This window comes from Psittacula echo (genome assembly GCF_963264785.1).
Source record: "Psittacula echo genome assembly, chromosome: 6".
Classification (NCBI taxonomy): domain Eukaryota; kingdom Metazoa; phylum Chordata; class Aves; order Psittaciformes; family Psittacidae; genus Psittacula; species Psittacula echo.
The window spans coordinates 19,562,998-19,573,529 of record NC_137743.1 but is presented as its reverse complement, the minus strand read 5'-3'; the positions used below and the strand labels follow the sequence as shown (position 1 = coordinate 19,573,529).

The 10,532-nt window shown below is 40.5% G+C and overlaps 1 protein-coding gene across 1 annotated transcript; it reads right to left on the bottom strand.

Moving 5' to 3' along the window:
• Window positions 1-1,635: 1,635 nt before the first annotated feature.
• ANKRD22 (ankyrin repeat domain 22) lies at window positions 1,636-10,414 on the bottom strand (the record flags this gene model as incomplete). The annotated part of the gene is made up of 6 exons (XM_080620892.1): window positions 1,636-1,790; window positions 2,549-2,647; window positions 4,063-4,140; window positions 4,463-4,570; window positions 6,040-6,231; window positions 10,394-10,414. 6 exons carry the CDS (start codon window positions 10,412-10,414, stop codon window positions 1,713-1,715), a joined length of 576 nt encoding a protein of 191 aa, XP_080477018.1. The 3' UTR covers window positions 1,636-1,712.
• Between the last annotated feature and the right edge of the window lie 118 nt (window positions 10,415-10,532).

The window sequence follows — 10,532 nt, the reverse complement described above, 5'->3', positions numbered from 1 at the left end:
CCCAAAGAGATAGCATCTCCATTACCCATGCAAGTGCCTCACATCTGCTCACCTACATACAACTTGATCTGGAGGTAGGAGTTTCTGTCCCCAGGTTACACCCAAAGTGTTCATTGCTACAGACTCTGACAGGGTAGCTTTTTTTCCCGGGGTGTTTCTGGGTGGGACCTCAAGCTACCATTGCTCAACCAAGACCCTTTATACTTGGAGTCAGCATCTGATAGAATACTTACACTGAACAATATATCTGTTCTGCAACACAGGACACATACATTAGCTGGTCCATGTTCCTAGTCTAGCAGCCATTAGCAGTGCTGATGATGGCACCTATCTTGTGAACTTATGACAGCTCACAGGAAATTACAAAAACTGTCAACAAAAAAAAAGATCTATTAGACGAGGAAAACAAGATGCCATAGCATCTGAAAGGAGATTCCCCTTTATTGCTGTATTATTACATCACAAAGTGCCAGGCCACATTAATACATGCTTACCACTGCAGGTTTTCTTCTGCCTTCATCTAGGCAAGAGAAGACTCATGAATTTATTATTATTCTGGTACATGCATCCTCTGCTGCATGTACCACTCTGAGAAGCATGCTATCCTGTCCAGTCCCATGGGGAGGATACATCAACAGCAATTCATTTATTGATTTTTTTTTCTTTAGTACACTGTTTATAATGGAAAGGTGATCAAGAGACTTGTTTATCTACCGCACCAAGCATTTTTTTATTATTTTTTTAATGAAGTAAACCAACCTGTGAATTGGCTTTCTTTTTGGTCTCCAGCAACTCATAGAATCATAGAATAGTTAGGGTTGGAAAGGACCTTAAGATCATCAAGTTCCAACCCCCCTGCCATGGGCAGGGACACCCCACACTAGACAATGTTGCCCAAGGCTCTGTTCAGCCTGGCCTTGAACATTGCCAGGGATGGAGCATTCACAGCTTTCCTGGGCAACCCATTCCAGTGCCTCACCACCCTCTCAGTAAAGAATTTCTTCCTTATATCCAATCTAAACTTCTCCTGTTTGAGTTTAAACTCGTTACCCCTTGTCCTATCACTACAGTCCCTAATGAAGAGTCCTTTCCCAGCACCCTTGTAGGTCCCTTTCAGATACTGGAAGGCTGCTATGAGGTCTCCATGCAGCCTTCTCTTCTCCAGGCTGAACAGAATCTCTTTTTGCTGTTTCTTATATGAAAAGAAAAAAAAAAAAATCACTTCCATTGTAGGAAGAGAAATACTAAGGGGAAGGTACCAGCCTTTGTATAAACTGCTGTGGCACATTGTTCAGTTGTCAAGTGTATTCCACAGAATAAGTAACACACACTCTAAAGGACATATTATATTTGTATTGGCTGCGAACCATCATCATTAGGCTTCCAGACATGTTAGAGTTAGCTTTCAAAATCCACTGTCCTCACAAGCCAAGTCATAAATCTGGGGAAGCAGATGGTAAGGGCAATATTTTGAACACTCCTGTAATCATTCAAGGCTTAGTATGATCAAATTAACACTTTCCAGTGTATGCGGCCTTGAGGTTACTGAGAAGTCTCACACAAAATAGTCAGAAGTCTGCAGCAATGAAAGGATGGATTTGGACCAAGTCTTTATCAAGAAAGAGCTCTCAATCCTCTGCAGGACTCCTGCTGCTGCGCAAGATGGATTGCCAGATGAGGTAATTTTCTGCATGTTCAGGAGTCCTCAATGACTAGGATTTTTTCCTTAGCATACTTTCAATGCTGTGGAACTGCAGTCTTCTTGCTATATCTAAGGGAGTCTCACCATCCTGAAAGAAACAAATGACACATTGCAATACGACAGATAGGAGTCAAGTACAGAAAGCTTTCCTGAATTTGCCACCCAGATACAGTGCTCTGCTGCACAAGTTTCACTGTCACACTCTTGGTCTAAAACAAAGGTTTCAGAACATGTTGGCTCTAATGCTGCTTTCACTGAAGCCAGGGGCAGAATACCGTCCTCCCCTCCAGCAGTGACAGCCATTCCACTGTTTCCTGGGGCTAATGTCCAGAGTCAGTGCAGAGCCAAGCTAATGGCTGATTTCAAGAGAAACATGGGCAGTACGTTGCTCACTTCAATTCAATAATGCAGATACTTCCAAGTCAGTATTTATCTGTATAGCATTTGAGCTTTTCTAATGACAGAAGCAGCTTGACTTTGCCCCTCTCAGAAGAATGGTGTCCAATGGCACAAAAAGCACCTCAGAAGGCAGTTGCCACTCCCCTGCAGCGTGCATCTTAAGAACAACTGCAGAGCAGTTCTGAGTTAAGAAGAGGTACCGTGAAGGTCCAGTAGACATTCAGGCAATATTTACTGGTGGAAATCCAGCAGTGAAGGATTTGGACTTTACACTTGCTCTTGCCAACAAAGGCAATGGAGCAAACTTTGCTTTAAACCCCACAGCAAACAACTTTGCTGCCAGGAAGCTATGCACTTTTTTTAAACTGCTGTACACCAGCTAAGGCCAACAATGTACTGGTTCACTATCACGATAAGGAAATACAGTTATCAACTTCACCTTCTTACCTGATTCTTTAAAGAAGTGTCTGCATGAGCTTGAAGCAGTAGAGGAATAACTGCCTGGTTGTTCATTTTACAAGCATAGTGAAGTGCTGTGCTGCCTGACTGAAGGGAAACAGAAGCAGATGAACTTTAGTTCTATTACTTCATTAGTAAATCATAGGTAAGTATGACTACCTAAGTACTACTACGAAGCCGTAGCAGCTTCCCCCTAACACCTGGATGCAAAAGACATATCACAGTATCACAGTATGTTAGAGATTGGAAGGGACCTCAAAAGATCGTCTAGTCCAATCCCCCTGCCGTAGCAGGAACACCTAGATGAGGTTACATAGGAATGTGTCCAGGCGGGTTTTGAATGTCTCCAGAGAAGGAGACTCCACAACCTCCCTGGGCAGCCTGTTCCAGTGTTCCGTCACCCTCACTGAGAAGAAGTTTCTTCTCAAGTTTAAGCGGAACCTCTTGTGTTCCAGTTTATACCCATTACCCCTTGTCCTATCATTGTTTGCCATTGAAAAGAGCCTGGCTCCATCCTCATGACACTCCCCCTTTATATATTTATATACACTAATAAGGTCCCCCCGCAGTCTCCTCTTCTCCAAACTATAGAGACCCAGCTCCCTCAGCCTTTCCTCATAAGGGAGATGCTCCACTCCCTTAATCATCTTAGTTGTCCTGCGCTGGACTCTCTCCAGCAGGTCCCTGTCCTTCTTGAACTGAGGGGCCCAGAACTGGACACAATATTCCAGATGCGGTCTCACCAGGGCAGAGTAGAGGGGGAGGACACTGCACAACAAAAAAATACATTTGCATAAGAGCAACAGGAACAAAAAAGCCATTTCTTCCCTGGAATGCAGCTGCTAAAACAGGTCTGTTATCTTCAGCAGGAGGTCAACAGTTCTTTACTAACTTCAGAGGATTCCATGATCTTGATCTCAACAGCTATGTCTTAAGCAATATGTTTGTTCACACTTCAGTTTTAGTACTTGGTTGCTGCTAGAATTGGGTGTTATCCTTTTCTACCTTAGAGTAGGAGAGCTCTCTTGCACACCCAGATAGGATGCGGATACAGTGGATATTGAACTCCACAAATGGCAGATCAGTGCACTCTGAGGATCAAGAGAAGACATGGGGTTTAGCACTGTGTCGTGGTCTCTGCCCTCAAATCTGCTCCAGTCCAAGAACTCATAAATAATGATAAACTCAGGCCCTTATATCACTAGAATCTTTATAGGATCAGATATTTAACATATAAGTGTCTCAACCTAGCTTGCCTGGATTCTTTTAAAAGGGCATTGGTCAGAAAGGGAAATTTAGTTGATCAGTGGAGAATTATTTCTGTGTACATCTCAAAACCATTGCCTAAGTGTCGAGGAGAAACACTGAATCCTCCTAGTGCACGGCAGTCAGTTCAGTCCTAGATCCTACTCTGAAAGCAGGACTCTGTTGCTGGAAGATTTGTAAGTTTATTAGTATCGCATGCATAAGAAACATATCTGCATTTGTATAAACCCACTTACAAAGTCTGTAGCATTAACATCGGCTCCAGCTCTAAGCAACATCTTGATCAGGTTTTCATTCTGTTTAGTCTTTGAGACCTGTTTGGCGCAAGGGAAGGAGTAACACAGTAAGACGGTCCATCTGCATATAGTACAAAGGAGATTATGGATAAATGCTGTATTATTTCCTAAAAGAAATTTGTTTCTGCAAATGCCAGACTGATGCAGGGATACAGTTCTGTTTCTTCACCAGTTATAGTCATGATAAAATCCCTGCTTCTTCTGTTGCTTTCCATCAGTCTTTGCTTTAAAAAAGCAGTCCATATCCTATACAGGTTCCTGGCCTGAAATATTGCCATGAGAAAGGTGATAAGAGGAAAGGAAAAGCTACAGGGTTTTTCCTGCTTTCACTCAGACTCACCATAAGAAGATATCCAATAAGCATCACTGGCATGAGGATAATGATGAGCACATAGTCAAGGAAAGTAAACCTTTTTCTCACAGCATAATGCAGACAAGTGCGGTCCTTCTAAACACAAAATAACTCTGATTAGTACCAGATTCAGTGATATGATTATATTTATTTAATATTGACAATAGTAGACCATTTTATATTTCATAGACTTTCTTTTAGGTTATCTACTGGAAATATTTTCTGATTTTCAGGCAGAAACAGACACATGCATTTTACTTCCTTAAGCAGAAGCACATTTAACATATACAGGATCATGTAAATTGGGCTACACATGCAAGAAGGATGCAGGATCCAAAGGATTCCATGTGTATGTCTGCAAACTTGGACATGGCTGCAGGGAGAAAGAGGGCAGAGTAGACATGTGGCTGCTACTGCCACCCAGCAAGTTAATCCAGTAGGAAGAATCCCCACAGTGACTCTTCCTATAGAGGTGCTTGTTACAGAAACAAAGACATATGAGAGTTTATGGCATCTCCTTTGGCACACATGAGAAACACAGGCAAGTAGCAATACCTGACTCTATTCTCTAGTGAGAACAGAGTTTAAAAAAACCTGTGAATACCAACAGTATCAAAGCAACTAAAGGGCAGAGCTGTAAATCTGGGTGTTAAAGACCATTTGTGTTACATCTCCTGTAGGTTGTTAAGCTGGAGTTAGACAAACCAGGTTACAGTGTTACACTGTGGCCAAAATAAGCAGAAAAGCTTTTCTGTGCTATCCTCTGCTCTGCTCCCATTCTCATTCTTAAGAACCACAGCTGAGCTCTGCACCAAAGGGCCTGTTTCCATCTGTGAAGGTGAAGCAAAGACACATTTAAGAAAGGCAAGCACAGTTAGCGAATGGCTGCCAATGCAATTAAAATGACCTTACTGCAAAATACTGAGCCCTTTCAAAGGGACTTTGAGGTAAGACAGAGAGCCTTCTGCATCAAGAAGAGATGGGACAGAATATGCCACTGACCTCATGATGATTTGCTGCCTTCCTGTGAAATAAACAAATGCACTGGAAACCAGAGACAGAAGATCATCCACAAATGTATAGGAACTTGCTAAGCATTGCCTTGGAGTGTGAGATAATACAATAGAATCCACGAAGTTTTGGGTTCTTTTTCCTGGTTATTTATCACCCCTAACACCATAAGTTACTAATGAAACCAGAGCACACACTTTTCAGCTACTTTTTATTTGTAACCTACCACAAAACCACACTTGCTCATCACCTTAAGGAAAATAGCGAGTCACAGCTCCTGTGCATAACAAGTAGGTATTTCGAATAGGCAACATGGGAAGAACAGTGGAAGGCTTGCCTCCTTGCTCCCCAGCATGCTATTACGTGTCATGCTATTCTTCTGTAGCATGACAAAAGCAGGTCTGCAGTGGCAATAAGGCAGGTTTTTGTGGAGTCAGTTTCTCTACAGGCATACACTTGTGAGAGATGGACAGGCTCTCCTTCAGACCTTCCTTTTAACCAGGGTGGAGAAAAAGAAAGAGGCAAAGAGAACCTACAGAAGGGCGGCCACTTACCTTGTTTCTGAGGTTGACATCAGCATTTCTTTTTAGAAGATAGCTAACTATCCTGTTGTTTCCCTGTTTACATGCACAAATTAGGGGGGTGTCTCCACTCAAGCTGTCCTGGATATTCAGACAGTTGCTGTTGCGCTCCAGAAGGAACTGAACTTCACTGAAATCGTTATTATAAGCTGCCTGACAAATGGGCTGAAGAAAGAAGATAATATTAATCAGCACACATTTCACTAAAACATACCTACTTCCCATTCTGACTTGACTTGCAAATCCTGAGATACGCAAGCACTGCCAAGCACTTTTGACAAAGGTTGTAGTTCTAAGCGACTTCCAGAAGATGGCGGTAAGAGATACCTCTGCAGCTGCCACACAGCAGCTCGCAGCCTGGGAAATCACAGCCTTTGCACAATGGAATGAACTTTCTGTTCATTTTGGACCATAATAATATACATATTCAATATATATATATGAAGATATATAATCCAAGAAATAAATCCGGTTCATTTGCAACCATAAAAAAAACCGCCGGCTTCCAATCTTACAGAGTTATTCACTGTATTAAGAAGCAAGCACGAACAAGCCCATGCCTCTCAAAGTTTACAACAGGCTTTCTTTTTGGATGAGCACTGCTAATGAGGTATCACTTCTCATTCATCAGTTCCCAGAACAAAACCACACTTTCAACAAAGAGCTGAAAAATCAAACCCCCACGATGTTTTTTTCAGGGCTTGAAATTAAACCTCAGACCTGAAAAATACACACAATGCATGCCCACAGCTCAGTGTGGCTTCTGAGAACTATTTGCTGCTTGACTATTTACTCACTATTTCTATGCACTCTTCATCTATCCTGCAATTCCTTCCCTTTCCAGCAGCAAGACCTCGATCTGAGGAGTGGCTGAGAATGACAGGAGTACTATGAGTTTCTAATGGCTTACAACAGTGGGAAGTACAGCAGACTGGTAGCATTTGAAGTTCTCCAGTGGAAAAGAGAATGAGTTTCTTCTTTTTGTCTTTGATACTGAGGTTTTTATTCACCAATTTCCAAGATATACATTTTATTTGAATATTATCTGCAGGTTTTCCTTCTCATCCTCCTTTTATTACATCCTAAATACACTACATGAACAAGATCTAGCTCTGAACTCTGAGCCCGTTCCTCACTCCCCCTGCAGTTAGCCCCCCCCTCCCCCCCCCCTTAAAAATATTCATCCTATTTACACTTTCACTTCAGACGAACTTTGATCTACCACACAACTTTACCTCCGGCATCACTGCTGCTTAATCTTCCGGACAGCTGCATAAGAGAAGTGATTTTCCTTTCTAAAGAGATTATTTACAAGTTTACCAGACCTCACACCACTTCTTGTTTCGTTTTTATTTTATCAGACGAAAATCTACGAAGAATACATGCAACATTGCACATCTGTCTGTATTCTTATAAAAGCCTACACATACCATTTGCTATTTTACACTCCTCCAGAACCAGAACCAGTTTAATGATTTTGAGGAGAAATTCCTTTTTTAAACCCCTCTTGTTGTGACCTGCACACCAGTGCCATCTAAATGATCAGTATGCTCTAGAACCTCATTCTCTGTCATATTGACATCTAGCAGTGTAATTTCTCCAGGAAAGACAAGATCAGATGCAGTCTGCACCTCTGCTTTTCCTACTTTAAGTATTGCTTTGCTTATTTAAAGATGAAGCAGATTTGCTGTTCGGTTGAGCATCTGCTCAAATCAGCCGTTTACCACTCAGATTTTCTCCTTTTCTACTCTGATTCTTGCTAGTCCAGCAGCTTGTGCCACCAAATGATGTGCTTTTGTGATTTTCTTTCTATTCTGCCTCAAAGAGTTTAACTTGCTAGGCCCTTAAACCCAAAACATTTCTGACTGATACTCTCATTGACTCATGGTATCTTTTTAAGCTTACACTACTGTTGAACCCAGTTCTAGAGCCATTAATAATGATGGAGCAGTTACCATTCCCTAAAAAACTATGTTATTTGGGGCTGAAGTCATGCACAGAGACCAGCACACGAGAGTCATTCGTGCTTTTTTTAGCCAGTGAAACCAGAAAACATCCAGGGTACAAAGAACGTAAGGAAGCAGTTCTCATCCATTCCAATAGCTAATCCATGAATAATTGATGTGCTGAAAGCATTTTTTTAATTATTATTATTTCACTGCAGTTGGGGGTCTATGTAGAATTGGTTCTTTCACACATTAATATGTCTCATTCATACAAAAAAAAAAAAAAAAAAAAGACAAACAAAACCTCCACAACTTTTTCCTGAGTTTATAGGATTTTCTTGAGACCCACTCTGCTGGTTTTCGTTCTAGAAAATGCCTCTTTAGTCAAAGAAATATGAAAAGTCCTATAAATCAGACCTGTAATATACCTCTTAAATTGACAAATACAACTCCATGACTGAAGGAGCTAACATAGAAGCAGAATATTTATGTAAGGGTGCAAAGCAATAAAAATAAATATAAGCTCATTATTTTGATATCAATAACAATAGGACTTCAGAAAAAAAATGTTTTAGGAAAGAATAAGGATAAGAAAAAATACAAACAGGCGGCAATCTGCTACCTGTATGAGAAAGGCATCAGAAGCTGCAACCAGTGGCAAATGTTATATTAGGCAGTCTTTCCCACAGAAAGAAAAAAAAAGCTGTTATAGAAGGCACTTAACTGGAATAATAGATACAGAGGCTTCAGGAAAGGTGAGGAGTAGTCATAGAATAGGCAAGGGTTTTTATGGCTGAGATCACTCAGTATGAGATCACCAGATAAGGGGTGTAAGAAAAGTAAAAAGAACTTTTGCTGTCAGGAAGGACAATACCTCTACACAACTGAATTCTTAATTATTTTTATTTTTTATCAATTGAGGACAATGGGATTGCAAACAGGACCTGGTAGTTTACTCAGATCCACATGAACACATCTGCATTTGTATACTTGTTTCCAGAGCTTCTTGCAACTCCCTCTGCTTAGTTTTGCTGAGGTAGGTATAAACTACAAGCTATTCAGCAAGTTCTACCACACGTGAAATAAAGATTAAAGGCATGGCACTAAGGACAAAGCATTCAGCCAACAGAGAGGAGGGTAAGGTAAAGCCAGTCTTGCAACTGGGAGCACAATTTCAGATTATAATTGCTTCCTCCTTTGAGAACTGCAGGTGATTGCCTAAATTGCATCAACACTTTGCAGTTGTTTAGACAAAAAGGAGTCACTTCATAACACCCAGATATTCTGAACTAATCCATAGTCTCTTTCTGTGCACTAAAATGCATCCGAAGGCCATGAAGTGAACATAAATGTCTAAATCATGTTTGTGATACTGAGTGCACTAGTATCCAATACCTGCTCCTCAGAAAAGGCAATGTACACTTACTTGTATGCATTGCTCTAGATTTCTATACTGTATAAATGAATCATACTTTATCCAGAAAACTCTATCTCATTCAAAATTTTTAAATATGAAATATAAACTAATAATCATGGAAGATATGGACAGCATTTGAACATTCTCCAAACACCACTTTAATTAAGCTAATTGACACTGTTTTCTTGTAAAATACTAACTCAGAGTAGTAGACATGCAGAGAGGCAACAAATCCTTTCAGAACAAGATGCAGTCTACCCAGCCCATCACCTTTTAAATGCACAGATTCAGCTCCCTATAATACAGAAAAAGGAGAAGACACTTGAAAAGTAAAGGGGTGGCTTTCAGCACAGAAATGTAACCTTTAAAAGGAACAGCTATGTAATGCTATCTCCAGGAAAAGAAACAACAGTGCAATCCACTGTATTCACAATTGAAAAGAACCAAAATTCTCACTTGTTACCAAGTGTGCAAATGGAAACTTTATGAAAATAGATTTAGGTAGCATTTATGCTAAAATCCAGGGGCAAGCTAAATGCACCATGTTCTGGGGACAAACCCATAAAGATAAGAGGTAAAAAAGAAATCAGGTGGGAATGTTTCCTTGGGCAGTAGCTTTTTATTACATATATTCAATACAAGCTAAGGAGTTGTTTGCAGTTTGTGAAGTAGTTGTTTGCACCATGCTCATTATCATTCTGATCTCAACACGGAACAACAAAAAGCTTTAAACACGTACTTTCTCCATGAAATCACAATAGTTATACTGAATATTGCATTTTATTTACTCCTACAAACTGTACTTTTGACAATTTGTAATAGCTGAAGTACAGCATCTCCAAAGGGAAAGAACTTCAAGATCTGTTTAAGCCTTGTATGGGAGGTTGCAAAGGGAACAAATTAAACCCAGTGAATATCCGTATCTTTGATAGCTTCAGTTACTGTGCAAAAAATGGTCACCTACCTCTGAATAGAGTATCCCCATGCCTATTCTTCACTGCTTGAGTTCGTTCTTGTCCACCAGCCCAACAAGTTAACCTCACTTGAAATATTCTTGAGTTAGTTTGTATCTGGTTAATATTTAACTTAAAAGTATCCCTCTT